Below are 20,895 nucleotides of genomic sequence, written 5' to 3'. Positions count from 1 at the left end.
CCCAAAATTGGAGGGATGCTAATGATGTAGTTGCGGTGGGGTTAGTTGGGGTGTGTGTGTGTGTGAAGGAATAAGCCTGTTCAGGTCTAGCCTGGCACCATTTCTCAAATATCGGCGGCTTTTTAAAACGGTCTTCAGTGTTTCCAGTAAAAAAACAAAAGGGGGTGTGTGGGAGAATCAGAGTCACGTGACCATAGGATACTGCGAATGTCCTGAATTGGAGGACCCCCTTTTCGCAGCTCCATCTATGTGGCCCAACAGAGCAGGGAAGTTAGGGGTCCCCTCTGGTGGGAGCCAGGCGGCCTTCTCCGTGGTGGCTCCCTCCCTGTTATTTGAAGGACCGCCGTGAATCTGTGGGGGGGGGAGATGAGCTTGAACCCGAGAGATTGAGGGGGTGGGGGTGGGGGGTGAACTTCCGTTGGAAATTGGGGAAGGGCGGGGCCAGTCAGGCCAAGGCATTTCAGGATTAGAACCGCTTGTAGAGACGGGAGCAGGGACAGAGGGTGAACACGAGAGATGGAGCTCAGGGGACGAGCAAGGCGACACAAACGCCCTTAAACAATCGGCTACCGTCACACAACCGGGGCAAACATTGGAATTTTAAAACCTGGGTCGTCAGTACTTTCTTTGCCTTTGTAACTTGGAACCATTAAGCAAGCAACCGGTCATAAGGCAAGGACCGCCTGTACGTTAGCACATCATGAGCCAGGCTACTGTGACTTTAAAAAAAAAAAAACCCAAAACTAGCAGGGAAAACTGGTTGAACATGGTGAAATGTCCTACAGCCACAGTCCCGGTTTACTCACTGTAAAAGTTTCCATCTTAATTATATGTAAAACTAATTGCAAGTCCAGGAAGATTCAAACGACTCGACACAGCACAATTTTTTTTACCCTCTGAAATAGGAATCGCTTCACCTGTTCAACTAAAATTGTCCCTTTCGACGACTCCTCAGAAATCTGGAGGCTTCCCCATCCCCCCCCAAAAAGAAAACCCTCCAAATTTGGGGGCTAACTGTCCAATTAGTTTCCTCTCCCCCCCCCAGGTGTTTTCCCAAATGGCTGTTTGGAAAATGAGAGGCTCTTTTTGGCCTCCAGAAGCTTGAGTCACGCATCCCGCCACGCAGTTGTGGCTTGCACAAGTTTGCCTGCCGCAACGGCCCAGGGCGGCATCTGGCGTAGTGACTCAGTGGCTTCCCGTGCATCCGAAGCGGCAAGGCCACGCGAGGTTGGGGGGAAGATTATAGGTCGGGAGCTGTTGGCAAAACAGGATATGGCCAGAGGAAGCTTGCAGCAGCGCACCTCTTTTTCCTTGTGGGGGAAAAAGTCTTGTGTCGAATGCCTCCACCTGGATCGAACTCAGAAGCTGCAGGAAAGATGGCGGCATCCCAAAATCCTTTAGGGGAGTTTCCTTTCTCCCCCCCCAACCCCCCCATTGTGGCCCATGGCCTGGGGATCTGGTTATCCGTGCTGACTGTAGAAACCACAATGTCGGCTGGTGTGTTTCTGCCTGAGCCGCAGAGGCAGCATATCCCTTTCAATCACGTCCCCGTCAAACAAACAAAAAAACTTTCAAAATCTTATGCTTTATTAACATTAAATAACTTCAGCTGCCAAATGATGAAAGCAGGATAATAAATATTAAATTAGGAAGGGTTTGTTTCAAAGACATTTCACAGAAATGGATTCTTTTTTTAAAAAAAAAACAAACAACACGTACAGCATTTGAAAGTAAGTGGCAAGAGCTCACAAGAGCTCAGCCTCCAGAGGCAAACGGTTTACATACATACAGGAGCAGAAAAAGGACCCTTTCCCAGTTCATAGTCCATACAATGAAAGGAAAAGAAATCCTGACAAAAGACGCAACTCCGTGATCTTATTGAAAACAATCACACAAGGGAACCTTTATCTCTGGGGAAAAACAAAAGTTATTTTCTCGGGAGCTGTTGAAACTTTGGACCTATTTTATTTCAGTTCCTCATCTAAGAAACCAAGATCGAGAGGTCAAGTTTCCTCCTACAGACCAGATATATCCCTAAACGTCAGATTTGATGGGTTTCTTTTCCCCATTTAGGGCCCATGATGCAAAGAAAGTTCCAATCCAACCAGAGAAATAAGATTCCTAGAAAAAAAAAAAAAGAGTCCATTCTGCTTCTGGAGGCAACTATTAATATAAAGTCTTCACAACGTCTTTACTGTTCTTCGTGCTGTCTGCTGTGCAAAATAGTTCAGCCTCTCGGACTGGAGGAAAAAAAAACCACTGTAAACAAGCATAGTATTTCTTTGTCCTAAGTCTCCGAGGAATCAATGACCTGCGTCCAGCCATATAAAAAGGATTCAATACTACTTTCTTTTTTTTTTAGACAGGTGGGTTTGTTATCATTTTGCCAGGGCATCAGAGAAGAATGTCTTTCTGTCCGTTCTTCTTGGGCCGCTGTCAACAACTACGTTCTCCAGGTAGCCAGTCCCCTTGATACAACTGGCCACAAAATACTTCCCATGGCTTTTCAGGTAACACAGCAAGTCACAAGGGCCAAGTCCTTCATTTCCGAACCTAAGGGAAGAGAATGACTGACATTAACAGAGAGAAAAGAAGGCCTGCGATTCCTTCAGCAAAGTGGGGGGAAAAGAAAAAAAAAAAGAGCCAGGCTGGGGAATTCTGGGAGTTGAAGTCCACAAGTCTTAAATCAGGGCTCTCCGAGTTTGGGCCCTTTTAAGATAGGTGGACTTCAACTCCCAGAATTCCCCAGACAGACAGACAGCCATGCCGGGTAACTTTCTTAAAGAGACGGTGGATATGCAGTAAGCGTAACAGAGCTTGAGTTCAGCAAAAGCGGCGGGGGGAGGAGGAGGAGGAAGAGAGCTGGCAGGGGAATTCTGGGAGTTGAAGTTGCCTGAGCTGCACACAAAAGCTCCAACAGGCTAACATCGAGCCAAATGCAACGGGGGGGGGGCGCTCAAGCCAGGTTCGAGGGCTTTGGGGTGCTGCAAACTGGTCCCCTCCGCAAAACGCGTCCTGCCCACACCCCGCAGCCCGCCAACCTCATGCCCCCCCCCCCACTCCCCTCCCTCCCGGGAAGGACACTCACAGTTGATTGGTTGCTGTCTCCGCCACGTGGAGCCGGAACCACCACGTACCCGCCCTCTCCCACCGCGCGCATGCGCTTGGCCTCCTCCTCCTCCCTTTAGGAGTTTTTTTAGCGTCCGCCAGGGGCGCCATTGTACGACCTCGCTATTCTCTTGCTGCTCCTCCTCGTCGTCGTCCTCCTCCTCGAGGTCTTCGTCCCCGGCTAAGCGCTCCACACGGCCGGCCTGGTCCCGTTCTCGCTTCTGGAGCAAGACCCGCTGCCAGAGTTCGCTGTCGATGGGCGGCAGGACCAGACGGCGCCTCCAGAGGTCGCTGCTGCGCCTCACGCCGGCCGCCAGCAGGTTGCCGCGCTCGCGGAGGGAAGTGACCGTCCGACAGTAGGGGCACGTGACCCGCTCCCACCAGCCCTCGCGCGCCAGCTGGCAGACGCAGGCGGAGCAGATCACGTGGCGGCAGCGGGAGGGCTTCCAGGAGCCCCGCGCGCCGCCCAGCCGACGGGGCGCGCGCCCGCAGCAGTCGTAAGGCATGCAGCAGATGCCGCACTCCAGCTCGGACCTCGCTTCGCTTGCACCCTCAGCCTCCGCCATCCTCCTCCTCCTCCGGCGCACCGCGTCCACTAATCGAACGCGCTCGCTCGCTCGCCCTCTTACTTATATAGTCGCGTGGAGCCCTCCCGAGCCACGCCTCTGAACGTTCCATCCAATGAGGAGCGGGGCGCGCGGAGACCGCCGCACCCCCCCCATTTCTTGTCCAATCAGAAAGGGGGCGGGGGACAGGACGGACGAGGACACGCCTCCCCTTACTCGCGCGCTTTTCTTTAGGCGGGAAAAGTGGGTTGCATGCCGCTAATGGGCGGTGAAAGCAAAAAGGGGGCGGAGCTTGAGCTGAAGCGAGTGGAATGGCTGAGGTTTGGTCAGGTAGAAGTCGGTCTGGTGAAGCTCCCAGTTTCCTCATGGGGAGAAAAGCTAGATGGGCCTCTCATTTAGCCTTGGACAAATAGATAGATAATACAGATAGTCCACGATGTATAACCATTCATTTAAAGTTACAAAGGCCCTGAAAGAAATTACTTTTATGACCGGTCCTCACACTTACGACCACCAGAGCATCCTAATGTGATCAAAATTCAAGCAACTGACATGTATTTCGGACAGTTTCAACACCTTGATCACCATTCGCCTCCTTACTAGCCTGTGTCCGACAAGCAAAGTCAATGAGGGGGGGAAGCTGGATTCACCTAACGACCACAGGATTCGCTTATCAACCACAGTGATCTATTTAACAAGTGTGGCCAAACCAAAAACAAAAAAGTTATAAAATTGGGCAGGACTCACTTAAGAGCTGCCTTGAATTTAGCTTTCTGGGAACACCAAAAAAATCAGTGGAGGATTAGCTGAAGGGTTCCGTGATTCACTTAATGACTTGAGTGATTTGCTTAATAAAATGGGAATTAAAAGGTCGCAAACTTGGTTGCGGCTCAGCTGAACAGCTACCTTGCTTAGCAACGCAGGTTCTGGTCCCAACTGTTTCATAGAATAACAGAGTTGGAAGGGACCTTGGAGGTCATCTAGTCCAAACCCCTGCTTGGGCAGGGGAGTTTATTCCAAATATTAGCCTCTACCTAGGATTAAACTCACAGTCTCCTCATTGTGAGGCGAGAGCTCCATTCATAAGTCAAGGACTCCATGTCTACAACATAACCAGTATCTGCAGTCAAGCAAATGCAATTGCAAAAACCCAAACGGCATTTCTTAGTGCAATATATGCTGTACCAGGTTCTCTCCTGACTGAGAATTAATAATAATAATAATAACAATAATACATTTATTTATCTCCTTTATTCCTTAAACATGAAACTCAGTCAATGGAACATTTAAAATGTATCACAAATATAATTGACTGGCGCTGATGGTTGATATGGGTTTTTATAACAATACATTTTATTAGTATCCTTGGTATTGATATTAATATTAATGTTTTTGTTGTTGTTTCATGCTTATTGAATAAATGATAATATAATAATAATAATATATTTATTGTCACTTTGAATGTACACTAAGCGGTGTACATTAAAATGAAATTTTGCCGCAAAGAGCTCTCAAAGGGTCACCACCTCCAATATATGCTACATAAAACATAACAAAATAAATAAATTCAGAATTATGCATATACCCACATACTTATATGATGATACCCCCCAGTATTCCCAGTTAACCCAGGCTGGGGATAATGGGAGATGGTGTTCCCCAGCTGCATTTTGCTGCTGGACCCCCACGTTGATCTGTGGGTCTGCTTCTATTTTTTATTTAAAATTAGCTTAGACTGGGTTTTTCTCTACTACTACTGGTTAAATTAGTGCAGCCAAGATAGGAATTTTAAATAGTTTCCAATTATTGCAGTTGGTCAAGTATCCTGTAACACACACACACACACACACACACACACACACACACACACACACACACTGTCTTCCTATCATCTTCATTTAATGACCCCCAAAATACCTTGCAACTGAATGGAGAGTATGTATGTGTACCTTTGTATTGTCTGTTTACCTACAGGTAGTTCTCGACTTATGACTATAATAGAGTTCAAAATGTATATAGCTAAGCAAGACGTTAAGTGAGTTTTGTCCCATTTTAGGACTTTGCTTGTCAGAAGGCCCCAGAAGGACATCATGTGACCCGGGATTCTGCAACCGTCATAAATATGAGTAAGTGGCCACCAAAATCTGTTCAATTTTTAAAAATTTCTTGAATTCAGTTCTGAACCTAATTTGGAATTCTGGCTAATTTTGTAGCCCAGAAGCTCTTAAGTCATTTCAGAAAGTTACTGCTGCAGACTATATTTTTTAACATGGCAGAAAAGTAGAAGGATCCTGTAGTGTATTCAAATACAGACTTCTAATACTACATTCCTATTGGTTAGTTAATACAGCATAACGATTGGTTAAGAACAACTAGTTCCGATTGGCTGCATAAGCGGCGGGAAGTTTAAACACATGCCCTTGGATGCGAGCCACGAGCAGCCGCTATAAAAAGTGCTGCCACGGCTTGACTTTAGCTGAAGTTACTGGTTGCTAATAAAGAGCTGATTTCAACTCTGGTATCCGAGTCTGCTTTGTCTTGGCTATAGAATACTGGCGACGAAGTGGGATTGAAGAGACAAAGATCGTAAGCACATGGCAACGATAGCCAAAGGACCAACGAGATGACCGGCAACAATTCGCCTCCTGCACCGTTCAACCCAGCCGAAGAAGACTGGGAGTCATACATTGACAGATTCCTGATCTTCTTAGAAAGCAACGAACTGCAAGGAATCACCGACCAGAGAAAGAGAGCCGTATTTCTAACGCATTGCGGCCTGACTATGTTCAAAATGGCGGAGGCATTAGCAAGACTCAATGATGTTAAACAGATGGCATGGTCAGACCTAAATCGGATGCTGAGAAACGATTACGCGCCGGTTGTATCCAATCTCATTAGGAGACATTAATTCTACAAGCGCGACCAACTAGAAGGTGAGAGTATTGGAGACTTCGTAGCAGCACTAAGGGACATTGGAGTGGGGCATGCAAGTTCTTCAACATGGATGAAGCCATGAGGGATCGCACAGTCCTTGGATTGAGAGACGCTACCCTACAGAGCAAACTGCTAAACCGACCCAACATCACCGCAAACGAAGCCATTGCTGAAGCAACTGCCGCTGAAGTCGCAAAGAAGTCTGCAGCAAAAATGAAGCAGATGAATAGAACAGTCCAAGCCTGAATAAAGAGAAGAAAACAGAGGGAGCCCAAAAGCACGCTGCCACAACCTCGCAGCATGAAGATATCGAATCCTCAACCGATTCCGAAGATGAAGACGAAGAGGTAACCAGACTCCATTCAGAAAGAAACCGGAGAGAGAAACGAGGGAGAAAACCTGAATTTCAGTGTGCGGGATGTGGGAGAAATCACCCGCGTTCTGAGTGTCGTTTTTTGGATGCCACCTGCAGACATTGTGAGAAACGGGGGCACATTGCAAGGGTCTGCCGAAACAAAAAGAGCTATAGTCCCAAAAGACGAGGCAGTACCCGCCCCCCCTCAGAACTAAGGAGAAGCCAACCGGAAGTCGCTGGAGCCGGGAACATAGGAATCAACGGCTCAACGAGAAGGAAGAGACACATCAGACAATCGCTATTGGGACGGCCAGAACAACAAACACTAAGAAGGTTCGAATCAACATCCAGATAGAAGGGGAGCCATGTGAAATGGAAGTAGACTCTGGTTCGTATTTATCAATGGTATCATGGAACACGATAAAAAACTTGATACCAGACATACAACGAAAAGAACTCGAAGAGCAAAGCCTGATCATCAAAGACTACCAGGGTAACAAGATACCCATGGTAGGACTGGGACATTTCAAGGTAAAGTTTAAAAAACACACTGAAATTCTCTCATTGACCATCGTTGACCGAGATCGCCCCAGCCTGCTTGGGTTAGAATTGTTCGAGCCTCTAGAAATTGAAGTGACAGGAATCAACAGCGTCACCATGACGAACTGGGAAAAATGGAGGAATTCCATGACGTATTCGACGGGATCTTAGGCAAGTACCGTGGGACCCCTATATCATTTAACTTAAACCCAAACGTAGCCCCTATCAGGCTTAAAGCCAGATGCGTACCATTTGCATTAAATCCTAAAATTGATGAGCAACTGAACAACCTTATCGCACAAGGGGTGTTTAGAGTCAATCGACCATGAGAGATGGGAAACCCCTATTGTAACCCCCATAAAACCTGATGGGTCTGTGTGCATCTGTGGTGTTGGATTCATTGGGGAGAGGGAAGGATTTTTGCAAAGCTCGACCTTGCACAGGCATATCAACAATTACCCGTTGATCCTGAGACAGCAGAAGCGCAAACCATCACAACACATAGAGGAGCCTTTAAATGCAATAGATTACAATTTGGTGTCAACGTAGCCCCTGGCGTTTTCCAGAGCCTAATGGAACGCCTCCTCCAAGGATTAAAAGGAGTGGGGTTCCCTACTTCGATGATGTACTAATATCAGCCAAAGACAAAAAAAACCTAAAAGACCGATTAAGGGCAGTTTGGGCAAAATTTAGAGAAGCCGGACTCAAAGGTAAAAAAGAAAAATGACAACTTGCCAACCCACAAAAAAAATAAAATAAAATACGAGCGATAAAGGAAGCTCCCAGACCAAAAAACAAAACGGATTTACAAGCATTTTGGGGACTCATTAATTTTTATCATGTCTTTCTGCCACAGAAAGCAACAGTAGCGGAACCACTGCATAGACTCCTCAATAAAAAAGCCATTTGGAAATGGGGTCACCAAGAGGAAACAGCATTCCAAAAAATTAAAGACTTAATCTCATCAAAATCTGTATTGATCCAATACAGTAACACACTACCTCTAACTGTCACCTGAGACACTTCATCCTTCAGAATAGGTGCAATACTTAGCCACACACTACCAGACAGCAGAGAAGCACCGATCGCCTTTTATTCCAAGATGCTGTCCAAGACTGAAAGAACTACAGCCAACTGGACAGGGAAGCCTTGGCAGCCATCTCGGGTGTGAGGGTGAAACGTTTCCACGAATACCTATACGGTAGGACATTTTCTTTAATTACCGACCACAAACCACTATTGGGAATCCTAGCCAGAGACAGGGCCACCCCCAATATCCTGTCCCCAAGAATGACAAGATGGTCAGAATTTCTTGCAGCCTACAATTACAAACTCATTTATCGCCCAGGGAAAGCCATACCCCACGCAGACGCATTAAACCATTCACCACTGCCAGGTCATGATGACGATCCGGCTCCCACCACACAGACCCTACAAATTGAAATGGTCCCACAGACCCATCCCCCCTTCAGCACTGGTTCTTGACTGGGAGACACCCAGAGGCCCCGGGTCAAGAATCCATATGGACTTTGCCGGCCCCACAAAAGGGTATACTTACCTAATCATCGTGGATGCCTATTCCAACTGGTTGGAAGTCATTATCATGAATTCAACAACAACAGAAGCCATCACCAAACAACTTAAAAAACTTTTCGCCACCCATGGTCTACCAGATGTAGTAGTATCGGACAATGGGCCACAATTTACAGCCTTGGCTTTTGAACAATTCCTAGCAGAACATGGAATAAGACACGCTTTGACAGCGCCAGCTCATCCGGCAGCGAACGGAAGAGCGGAACGCGTGGTTCATTACACGAAAGAAGCATTAGAAAAACTTGAAGGAAAAGACATGCAAGAAAAAATCAACATCATGCTCACCATCCAACATATAACACCATGCACAGCAACAAACAAGAGTCCGGCTGAACTGTTGATGGGAAGAAAGTTGCGTTCCTACTTGGATAGGCTGCACCCCACTTACAACCCCGAAAAGCCACCAGACTCTTCCAGTAAGTACCGCTCTTTCTTATCAGGTGACTTAGTATATGCAAAAAATCTTACCGTAGAACCATTGTGGTTACCGGCAACAATCACACAAATCACTGGCCCTCGTTCATACTGGCTAGAAACAGCGGACGGCAGAGCATGGAAATAACACATTGATCAACTATGGTCGTGACACATCGAATGAAACACCGGCGTTCCCCGAAACATGGAACAAACATTTTTCCTAACATCCCCTGATAATAATAAAAAATCCGGAGGGGGGGAAACCGTAAATAATAAAGAAAATGAAAATGGTCCTTTTACAAATCACCAACCAGAAACCAAGAACCCAGAAAAATATAAAAATCACTTACAATTAGAAGACTTTGAGAAAAGAGAACTGAAGGAACCCCAGGAAAGAAGCAGCCAAGCCGACTCGACCTGCCCGCACACAATGCAGGGAGACCACGCCGACTGTTCAATCAACCCAATAAGGCACGGCGGGAGCCCAATCAACCCAACAAGGCATGGCGGGAGCGGCATGGCTGAGGCACCCTTCCAGGAGGTTCCAAGGAGAGGAGCGGAGAGGAGCGGATAGGACAGCGGGCCTGTCCGAACCGGCGGAGGCCAACACAGGGACTGAACTGCGCAGGTCAACTAGGACTCACAAGAGCCCCGCCTACCTTTATGATTATGTCACGTAACGTTGGAGCGAACCAACAGGGGAGGGGTGTAGTGTATTCAAATACAGACTTCTAATACTACATTCCTATTGGTTAGTTAATACAGCATAACGATTGGTTAAGAACAACTAGTTCTGATTGGCCACATAAGTGGCGGGAAGTTTAAACACATGCCCTTGGTTGCGAGCCGCAAGCAGCTGCTATAAAAAGGGCTGCCGCGGCTCGACTTTAGTTGAAGTTACTGGTTGCTAATAAAGAGCTGATTTCAACTCCGGTATCCGAGTCTGCTTTATCTTGGCAATAGAACAGATCCTGTGGGATCTAGGAAATAAAAATATTTAATGCACTGTTTCTCAATCTTGCCTACCTAAAGTTGCATGGACTTCAACTCCCAGAATTAACAATGCTGGCTGGGGCATTCTTGGAGTTGTAGAATAGAATATAAATAATAGAGAAGAGAAGAGTAAATAGAAGAAAAGAGAGCGGAATTGAGAATAGAATAAAATAGAATTCAGAATTAGAATAGAATAGAGAAGAGAAAATAGAAGAGAAGCGAACAGAATTGAGAACAGAATAGAATAAAATATAATTCAGAATTATTATAAAATAAAATTCAAAATTGGAATAGAATTCAGAATTAAAATTAGAATAGAATTCAGAATTAGAATACGGTAGAATGGAATTCAGAATTAAAATTAAATTCAGAATTAAAATAGAAGGGACCTTGTAGGTCATCTAGTCCAGCAGGAGACCTTATCCCAGATTTACCAAATTAAAGCAAATTCATTTTGTGCTGGCTCTGCCCAGGATGAAATTGTGACTCTGGCAAACTGAGGAAACTTGATTTTTCTGCCTTGCTCCTTGAGTTCTGCTTTTGAAGGGCAGGACCAGAGTACCTGGAACAAGGCAGCAGCAACCCGATCAGTCAGGTAAACAGGAAGCCTTCAAACTGGTTCAGCGCAGAAGCTCCTGCCAATTTCATTCCTGGAAGCTGAAATGATCTCTGACAAAGGAGTTAAACACCCAGCGTATCCTGAGGGCTTTTGAAATAGCGGGGAATGGCTGCACGGTGAGGTCCCTCTTTTCTGGGTCAGACGTTGGTGTGTGCATGTGTGATGAACAATTGCTCGGGGGGTTGTGGTTGTGGTTGTGAAATCTGCAAACATACCTACTAATAACCATCTTGTGATGTAAAACGGGGCATTTTAAGATGGGTGACTTCGACTCCCAGAATTCTCCAGCCAGAATACTTTATGGTTGAATAGATTCCCAGAATTCCCCAACCAGGGTGCTTTAAGATGGGTCCCCAGCTAGGCTGGCTGGGGAATTCTGGGAATTGAAACCCACCCAGTTTAAAGTAGCCAAGGGATGAAAAATTCTTGTGCTAAATCTCTAGTTGAGTCATTGCTTTATATAGAATATACAGTTGCAGAGTTGGAAGGGACTTATTGCAACTCCCTGCTCATTTCAGACGAATAGATGTCCAAGCTCTTCTTGAAAATCTCCAGTGATGAAGCATCCACAACTTCTTCCCGCTGATTAATTGTTCTTGCTGTCAGGAAATTCCTCCTTAATTCTAGGTTGGATCTCCCTTTGTTAAGCTTCCATCCGTTACTTCTTATCCTGCCCTCAGGTGCTTTGGAGAATAGCTTTGTTCTATCGCCAGGACAAAGCAGACTCGAAGACCGGAGTTGAATTCAGCTCTTTATTAGCGTTCAGTAACTTCAACTAAAGTCGAGCTGCGGCAACCCTTTTTATAGCGGCTGCTCGCGGCTCGCAACCAATGGCATTTATTTAACCTTCCTGCCGCTTAGGCGGCCAATCCAAAACCGTCGTTATTAACCAATGTTAAGATATGTTAACTCCCCAATAGGAATGCGGTATTAGAAGTATGTACATGAGTACGCTACACCCCTCCCCTCTTGGTTTGCTCCAATGTTACGGGACGTAGTCGCGCAAGTAGGTGGGGCTTTTGTGAGTCCTTGTTGACCTGCGCAGTTCAGTCTCTGCGTTGGCCTCTGCCGGTTCGGACAGGCCTGCTGTCCTCTCCGCTCCTCTCCGCTCCTCTCCACTCCTCTCCTTGGAACCTTCTGGAAGGGTGCCTCAGCCATGCCACTCCCGCCGTGCCTTGTTGGGTTGACTGGATGGTCCTCATTGTTCCTCTGCAAGGTGTACGGGCAGGTAGAGTTGGCTTGGCTGCTTCTTTCCTGGTTCTCCTTCAGATCTCTTTTATTAACTTCGTCTAATTGTAAGTAATTTTTATTTTTTCCTGGGTTTTCCGCTTCTGGTTGGTGGTTTGTTACTGGAGGGTTTTCATTTCCTTTATTCTTTGAAGGTTCCCCGCCCCCTCTGTTTTTTTTTATTAATTTCTGGTGGTGCTTGTAGAATTGTTTGTTCCATGTTGCGGGAAGTGTCAGTGTTGCGTTCGATGTATCGTGACCATAATTGATCGATGTGTCTTTTCCACGATCTGCCATCAGTTGTTACTAGTCGGTATGATTGGGGACCTGTAATTTGTGTGATTGTTGCCGGTAACCACAACGGTTCTCCGGTAAGGTTTTTTGCATATACCAGGTCGCCTGACAAGAAGGAGCGGTACTTACTGGAAGAGTCTGCTGGCTTTTCGGGGTTGTAAGTGGGGTGTAGTCTGTCCAAATAGGAGTGCAACTTTCTGCCCATTAACAGTTCAGCTGGGCTTTTGTTTGTTGCTGTGCCTGGCGTTATATGTTGGATGGTGAGCATGGTGTTGATTTTTTCTTGCATGTCGTTTCCTTTCCTCAGGAATCTGTCAATGTATGACTCCCAGTCTTCTTCGGCTGGGTTGAACGGTGCAGGAGGCGAATTGTTGCCGGTCATCTCGTTGGTCCTTCGGCTATCGTTGCCATGTGCTTACGATCTTTGTCTCTTCAATCCCACTTCGTCGCCAGTATTCTATCGCCAAGACAAAGCAGACTCGGATACCAGAGTTGAAATCAGCTCTTTATTAGCAACCAGTAACTTCAACTAAAGTCGAGCCACAGCAGCCCTTTTTATAGCGGCTGCTCGTGGCTCGCATCCAAGGGCATGTGTTTAAACTTCCTGCCGCTTATGCGGCTAATCGGAACTAGTTGTTCTTAACCAATCGTTATACTATATTAACTAACCAATAGGAATGTAGTATTAGAAGTCTGTATTTGAATACACTACAGGATCCTTCTACTTTTCTGCCATGTTAAAAAATATAGTCTGCAGCAGTAACTTTCTGAAATGACTTAAGAGCTTCTGGGCTACAAAATTAGCCAGAATTGCAAATTAGGTTCAGAACTGAATTCAAGAAATTTTTAAAAATTGAACAGATTTTGGTGGCCACTTACTCATATTTATAACGGTTGCAGAATCCCGGGTCACATGATGTCCTTCTGGGGCCTTCTGACAAGCGAAGTCCTAAAATGGGACAAAACTCACTTAACGTCTGGCTTAGCTATATACATTTTGAACTCTATTATAGTCATAAGTCGAGAACTACCTGTAGGTAAACAGACAATACAAAGGTACACATACATACTCTCCATTCAGTTGCAAGGGATTTTGGGGGTCATTAAATGAAGATGATAGGAAGACAGTGTGTGTGTGTGTGTGTGTGTGTGTGTGTGTGTGTGTGTGTGTGTTACAGGATACTTGACCAACTGCAATAATTGGAAACTATTTAAAATTCCTATCTTGGCTGCACTAATTTAACCAGTAGTAGTAGAGAAAAACCCAGTCTAAGCTAATTTTAAATAAAAAATAGAAGCAGACCCACAGATCAATGTGGTGCTCCAGCAGCAAAATGCAGCTGGGGAACACCATCTCCCATTATCCCCAGCCTGCGTTGACTGGGAATACTGGGGGGTATCATCATATAAGTATGTGGGTATATGCATAATTCTGAATTTATTTATTTTGTTATGTGTTAAGTTTGGGAAAAGAGAGGCTGAACCAGAGCATGAGTACAACAATACTTTATTATAGCAATAAAGGACTGACCGTGCTTGCCAAGCCTGGAACTGGCTCGCAGCGATCAGCAACTGGTTGGACCCCGCAGCCTGCTTTTATAGCTGGCTGCTGGGGAGAACCAACCAATGAGTGAAGGGGAAGAACGCCCCCGCAAAGTGAATGGACCTGAGTGAGAACTCCTAGAGTTCCCAGGACATAACACCCCTTCCCCCCAGATGCGAACACGCATAGTCTTTGAGGTAGGCAGGAGGTTTATGTTGGCGCCCGGAACGGCGCAGCTCTGGAACGCTGTCTGTCCGCTCAGGGTCTGTCTGGGAAGGTAGCGCCGGGTAAGTGTCATCAACGTGCCCCTCGGTTCGGGCAGGCCTGGGACTCGTAGGGTTGGTCACTGGGGGCGTGCTCCCGTTGACTGGATCGGACTGGTCAGCCGTCTGGGCGCCGCTGTCCGTGTTCGGGCTTTCTGGGATGGCTGCTGGCGTAAGCTGGTCGCCGGGAATGATGTTAATGTGGGGTTGATGCTGAGGTCTCCCTTCGTTTTGTAATTCTGGGTCCCTGCTAGCGAGGGTGCTGTGACGCCTACGCAGCTGGTCCAGGTGCCTTCTCCAGACACGGCCGTCCTCCAGTCTGACTCGATACGACCTGGGTCCGGTGATGGGCACGATCTCGCCCGGGATCCACAGGGGGTCTCCAGCGAAGTTCCTCGCGAATACAGGCTCCTGTAAGATAAAATGTCTAACCCCGATGTGGAAGCGAGGGGAGAGTCAGGGCAGTATTGTGGGTGAAGTCTGTCCAATACAGTCCTCAGGCGCCTGCCCATCAGGAGCTCCGCTGGGGACTTATTGGTGACTGAACATGGAGTTGAGTGCTGGCTCATCAGGAAACGCGAGAGTTTGTGGTGCCAATCGTCCTTGCTGAACCTAGCCAGGGCTTCTTTAGTGGTCCTGATGGCTCTTTCAGCCAATCCGTTACTGGCAGGATGAAATGGGGCTGTGAAAATGTGGCGGATGCCCAGGTTGGCAGCAAAACGGCTGAGCTCGGTTGATGCGAACTGTGGGCCATTGTCGGAGACAATGGAGTCAGGCAGCCCGTGTGTTACAAACAGGCGAGTTAATACTTTGGTGATTGCTTGTGTGGTGGTCGTGGATAGCTGTGCTACGTCAATCCATTTAGAATAGGAGTCCACGACCACTAGGAACATTTTCCCATGCAATGGGCCGGCCAGGTCGATGTGAATTCTGGACCACGGAGCGTTGGCGCTCTCCCATTTAGTAGGGGTGGCAATAGGAGGAGCAGGACGGGATTCCTGACAGATGTTGCAGGAACTTACCCATCTGACGATGTCCTCGTCGAGGCCCGGCCACCATACGTAGCTGCGTGCTAATGCCTTCATTCTAACGATGCCAGGGTGTCCCTCGTGCAACGCCTCCAGGACTCGGGTACGCAGTGAGGTCGGGATGACCACTCGAGTGCCCCACAGTAGACAGCCCTGCAAACTGGATAATTCCTGCAGGCGGGTCTTGAAAGGTGTGAATTTATTTTCGACATTATCACCCGGCCACCCCCTCCTCACCCAGTCCAGCACCTGGGCGAGTGTTCTGTCTGCCTTGGTTTTAGCAGCAATGTCAAGGGCAGTGATGGGGAGGTCCAATTGGGTGACCTCAAAAATAGCGTGGACAGGAGCAGGGTCTTCCGCTGGGGCCGGCAAGGGGCAGCGGCTGAGAGCGTCAGCGTGGGACAATGTTTTACCTGGGCGGTGTATGAGTCTGTAGGAGTAGGCCGCTAGGAAGAGGGTCCATCTCGTCATTCTAGGAGAAAGGACTTGAGGGGTTTGTTTGTCCCCAGCTAGTAGACCCAGGAGGGGCTTGTGGTCCGTGACCAGCTCGAAAAAGTGGCCAAAGAGAAATTCGTGAAATTTCTTCACTGCTGCAACAGCTGCTAGAGCTTCCTTATCGATCTGGCTGTAATTACGCTCTGTTGCAGAGAGCGTCCTGGAGAAAAAAGCAATGGGAGCCTCGGAGCCATTGGGAAGCCTGTGACTCAATACTGCCCCGATTCCAAAGGGGGATGCGTCTGCTGCCAGCACTAATGGAAGGTTGGGGTCGAACTGAATAAGTACCGCCTCTGACGTGAGTAGTGATTTGACGGCATGAAAAGCAGAGTCTTCTTTGTAACCCCAGTGCCAAGGTGATTTTTTATCCAATAATCTGTGTAGGGGTTCTGCCACTGATGCTTTATGGGGCAAGAAGGACGCGTAAAAGTTCAATAGCCCCAAGAAGGCCTGTAGTTCAGTTTTGGAGGTTGGAGTGGGTGCCTCGTGAATTGCCTTAGCCTTGGACTCCAGGGGGTGAATGCCTGAGGCGTCAATTTTATAACCCAGAAAGTCCACCTGTCTAGTGGCAATGGCACATTTTTCTTTTTTTAACTTGAGGCCATGCTGTCTGAACCTCTCTAACACTGCTCGAACTCTCTGGAAGAGTTGGGGTCTGTCCCTGGCCGAGACTAAGATGTCGTCGAAGTAGGGTACTACACCAGGGAGGCCCTGCAAAATCCGCTCCATGAGGGATTGAAAAATGCCTGGGGCAACACTTACGCCAAATTGGAGACGCTTGCATCGGAAAGCACCCCTGTGAGTGACAATGGTCTGGAGTTCCGCTGTTTGGTTGTCAACAGGGAACTGTTGATACGCTTGAGACATGTCCAATTTGGCAAAAATGCTGCCAGGTTCAAAAGTGTGTAATAAATGCTGAATGACGGGCACTGGGTAAGCGCTAACTTGTAGAAACTTATTGATTGTGGTCTTGTAGTCCGAGCAAATTCTCAGGCTACCGTCTTTTTTGAGGGGTGTGACAATGGGCGTCTCCCATTTGGCGAAATCTGTTGGCTCAATGACCCCTTGTTTTAACAGTTTATCCAATTCCGCATCTAGTTTTGGCCGAATAGCGAATGGGACCCTACGCGGTTTTAGCCTGATTGGAACTGCCTGGGGGTCGACTGAGAATGAGATTGGGGTACCGTTATAACACCCCAGCTCATCGCTGAATACATCTGAGTAATCAGCGAATAAGGAGTCAGTGTCAGAGGTTGAGACAGCATGGACTTCTGTTAGCCCTAGGCCGAGATGGGGAAACCAATCGAGCCCCAATAATGTGGGGAGATTGCCGTTAACTACCACTAGAGGTAGGTGACCTTTAAAAGCTCTAAAATTGACAAGGAACTTGCCTCTGCCGATTACAGGAATGGTCTTCCCCTGGTAGTCCTTCAGGCTAAACTGGCACTTCTGGAGCCGGCTAGTTGATAGGCTGGGCTGGAGCCTCTTGAGGGTGTTCCACGAGATAATTGAGAGCGCTGACCCTGTGTCAACCTCCATGCGGCACGGTTTAACTTCTAACAAAACAGAGAGAGAGATTTTACTAACAGTGTGGCAAGTGTGCTTAGCATGGTGGTGAGTGCGACAGTTCAATACTTGCCTCTGCGGTCCAGAGTGTGAGAAGGGGGGGTGCCTTTGTGCTGAGTTTTGAGAGGCTTGGCAGACTCTCGCGATGTGCCCCCTTTTATGGCAGGTATTGCAGGTGGCTCCTTTGAATTTGCAGGTGGCCCTCAGATGAGGTCCACCACAGGCTAGGCACAGGGTGATGTGCTTGGGTGGCCCGATGTTTTCTTGTTTGGCTCCTACCTGCGGGTGTCTGGCGTTGGAGAGGCGGTGGACGTCGTTTTCATCACTAAGGGCTTCCTCTGCTACCACCTCCTCGGAGTGGACTGGAACTGTCGTTAGCTTGGAAGTCGGGCCCTGAATTTCGGTGGCTGAGTGGGCTGCCAGTTCTGCTGCCAAGGCCTCCTCGACGGCTTGCGCGAGGTTGAGGTCTTTTTTAGCGAGAAGGCGCCTTTGAAGGTGGAGGTCCTTGACCCCGCAGACTAGTTGATCGAGGAGCATGTCCTCCAGGTAGGTTCCAAACCCACAATGCAGTGCTGCTGTTCTGAGGGCGGCCATGTACTGATTGATGGTCTCCTTGTCTGACTGCTTCCTCATACGGAAGGTGAATCGCCTGGCAATCTGTGAAGGCCTGGGAGAATAGTGGTTAGTGAGGATTTCAAGTAGTTCAGACCAAGGAACGTTTTTCAACTCACGTGGAGCCACGAGGGCTGTGGCAGTATCGAAGACGATGGCTCCACAGTAGATCAGGAAATATGATTTTTTCCGGTGCTCCCCAGCATCAGCCAGCCCAATTGCGTCGATGTAATGGTTAAAGCGGTTCTTGTATGATTCCCACTTCTCCTCATCCGGTCTGAACGCTGGGAAGACTGGATTGGGATTCATGGTGATGAAACCGGCAGAACAATCTGTGGACGAAATCTCTCTGGGCAGCAGTAAAAGGTTCTAGTGCCTGTGGCAGGCAAGTGATTTCAGCTCTGGAGAGGCTTTTCGCAATCCTCTCTCTCTCTCTGGACTAGCACACGGTTTGGCTATCAGCCGTTGGCAGCGTTTGAATTCGCGCCTGTGTGGGCGTCAGTGACTTGACTACAGCACCGCGCTGTACCTTTTAGGTTTGAAATTCAAATGACAGCCGTTTGAATTTCGCGCCTAAACAAACGAGCGGCTGCGGCTCGCAGCGCTTCACTTTTCCTGTAGCTGGGCTAACAAGCGGCTACAGACGCTTCTCACTTTCAATTTTGGCTGACCGCTCTCTGGCTGCGGATCAGCGTTCGCTTCTAGTGCTTGCTGACCGCTTTCTCTGTCAGCGGATCAGCGTTGCTCTTTTCTGCTTGCTGACCGCTCTATCTGGCTGCGGATCAGCGTTGCTCTTATCGCCGGCCGATCGCTCTCTCTGGCTGCGGATCGGCAGATAGTGACTCAGCGGTTGCATGGTGCTTCTGGTAGCCATCCCATCCTCGTCGCCAGTGTTAAGTTTGGAAAAAGAGAGGCTGAACCAGAGCATGAGTGCAACAATACTTTATTATAGCAATAAAGGACTGACCGTGCTTGCCAAGCCTGGAACTGGCTCGCAGCGATCAGCAACTGGTTGGACCCCGCAGCCTGCTTTTATAGCTGGCTGCTGGGGAGAACCAACCAATGAGTGAAGGGGAAGAACGCCCCCACAAAGTGAATGGACCTGAGTGAGAACTCCTAGAGTTCCCAGGACATAACATTATGTTTATGTAGCATATATTGGAGGTGGTGACCCTTTGAGAGCTCTTTGCAGCAAAATTTCATTTTAGTGTACACGTTTAGTGTACATTCAAAGTGACAATAAATATATTATTATTATATTATCATTTATTCAATAAGCATGAAACAATAACAAAAACATTAATATTAATATCAATACCAAGGATACTAATAAAATGTATTGTTATAAAAACCCATATCAACCATCAGCGCCAGTCAATTATATTTGTGATACATTTTAAATGTTCCGTTGACTGAGTTTCATGTTTAAGGAATAAAGGAGATAAATAAATGTATTATTGTTATTATTATTATTAATTCTCAGTCAGGAGAGAACCTGGTACAGCATATATTGCACTAAGAAATGCCGTTTGGATTTTTGCAACTGCATTTGCTTGACTGCAGATACTGGTTATGTTGTAGACATGGAGTCCTTGACTTATGAATGGAGCTCTCGCCTCACAATGAGGAGACTGTGAGTTTAATCCTAGGTAGAGGCTAATATTTGGAATAAAGTCCCCTGCCCAAGCAGGGGTTTGGACTAGATGACCTCCAAGGTCCCTTCCAACTCTGTTATTCTATGAAACAGTTGGGACCAGAACCTGCGTTGCTAAGCAAGGTAGCTGTTCAACTGAGCCGCAACCAAGTTTGCGACCTTTTAATTCCCATTTTATTAAGCAAATCACTCAAGTCATTAAGTGAATCACGGAACCCTTCAGCTAATCCTCCGCTGACTTTGCTTGTGTGCCGGAAAACCTAAATTCAAGGCAGCTCTTAAGTGAGTCCTGCCCAATTTTATAACTTTTTTGTTTTTGGTTTGGCCACACTTGTTAAATAGATCACTGTGGTTGATAAGCGAATCCTGTGGTCGTTAAGTGAATCCAGCTTCCCCCCCTCATTGACTTTGCTTGTCGGACACAGGCTAGTAAGGAGGCGAATGGTGATCAAGGTGTTGAAACTGTCCGAAATACATGTCAGTTGCTTGAATTTTGATCAAATTAGGATGCTCTGGTGGCCGTAAGTGTGAGGACCGGTCATAAAAGTAATTTCTTTCAGGGCCTTTGTAACTTTAAATAAATGGTTATACATCGTGGACTATCTGTATTATCTATCTATTTGTCCAAGGCTAAATGAGAGGCCCATCTAGCTTTTCTCCCCATGAGGAAACTGGGAGCTTCACCAGACCGACTTCTACCTGACCAAACCTCAGCCATTCCACTCGCTTCAGCTCAAGCTCCGCCCCCTTTTTGCTTTCACCGCCCATTAGCGGCATGCAACCCGCTTTTCCCGCTTAAAGAAAAGCGCGCGAGTAAGGGGAGGCGTGTCCTCGTCCGTCCGTCCCCCGCCCCTTTCTGATTGGACAAAAATGGGGGTGCGGCGGTGTCCGCGCGCCCCGCTCCTCATTGGATGGAACGTTCAGAGGCGTGGCTCGGGAGGGCTCCACGCGACTATATAAGTAAGAGGGCGAGCAGCGAGCGCGTTCGATTAGTGGACGCGGTGCGCCGGAGGAGGAGGAGGAGGAGGAGGCGGCGGCGGCGGCGGCGGCGGCGGCGGCGGCGGCGGCAGCAGCAGCAGCAGCAGCAT

General features: G+C 47.7%; 2 protein-coding genes and 2 long non-coding RNA genes across 5 annotated transcripts in view; 2 read left to right on the top strand and 2 right to left on the bottom strand.

The window, feature by feature from the left end:
• Positions 1-2,082, top strand: part of LOC113451150 (ATP-dependent chromatin remodeler CHD3-like) — a 48,888-nt gene extending 46,806 nt beyond the window's left edge. Inside the window, 1 exon segment of the mRNA XM_087917110.1 lies at positions 2,074-2,082. Within this exon segment, the coding sequence (XP_087773236.1) occupies positions 2,074-2,082 (9 nt within the window).
• Positions 1-10,112, bottom strand: part of LOC148124370 (uncharacterized) — a 110,952-nt gene extending 100,840 nt beyond the window's left edge. Inside the window, exon 1 of the long non-coding RNA XR_015740348.1 lies at positions 9,864-10,112. This is a non-coding gene — a long non-coding RNA (uncharacterized LOC148124370). The remainder of the gene's footprint in view (positions 1-9,863) is intronic.
• Positions 1-20,895, top strand: part of LOC148124369 (uncharacterized) — a 129,111-nt gene that overhangs the window by 107,921 nt on the left and 295 nt on the right. The window lies entirely within an intron of this gene.
• Positions 1,567-4,426, bottom strand: LOC148124371 (RING finger protein 227-like). 2 transcript variants are annotated; one of them, XM_087915293.1, is made up of 2 exons: positions 3,228-4,426; positions 1,567-2,553 (listed from the first exon to the last, which is right to left on the bottom strand). In XM_087915293.1, exons 1-2 carry the CDS (start codon positions 3,672-3,674, stop codon positions 2,542-2,544), a joined length of 459 nt encoding a protein of 152 aa, XP_087771419.1. In that variant the 5' UTR covers positions 3,675-4,426; the 3' UTR covers positions 1,567-2,541. The 2 variants fall into 2 exon arrangements, with proteins under 2 accessions (XP_087771419.1, XP_087771418.1); XM_087915292.1 differs by having other exon boundaries at positions 3,089-3,716.

The sequence above is a fragment of the Pseudonaja textilis genome, chromosome Z (assembly GCF_049901715.1).
Source record: "Pseudonaja textilis isolate UNSWEBS1 chromosome Z, rPseTex1.2, whole genome shotgun sequence".
Taxonomy (NCBI): Eukaryota; Metazoa; Chordata; class Lepidosauria; order Squamata; family Elapidae; genus Pseudonaja; species Pseudonaja textilis.
This window is presented reverse-complemented; position numbering and strand designations above follow the sequence as displayed.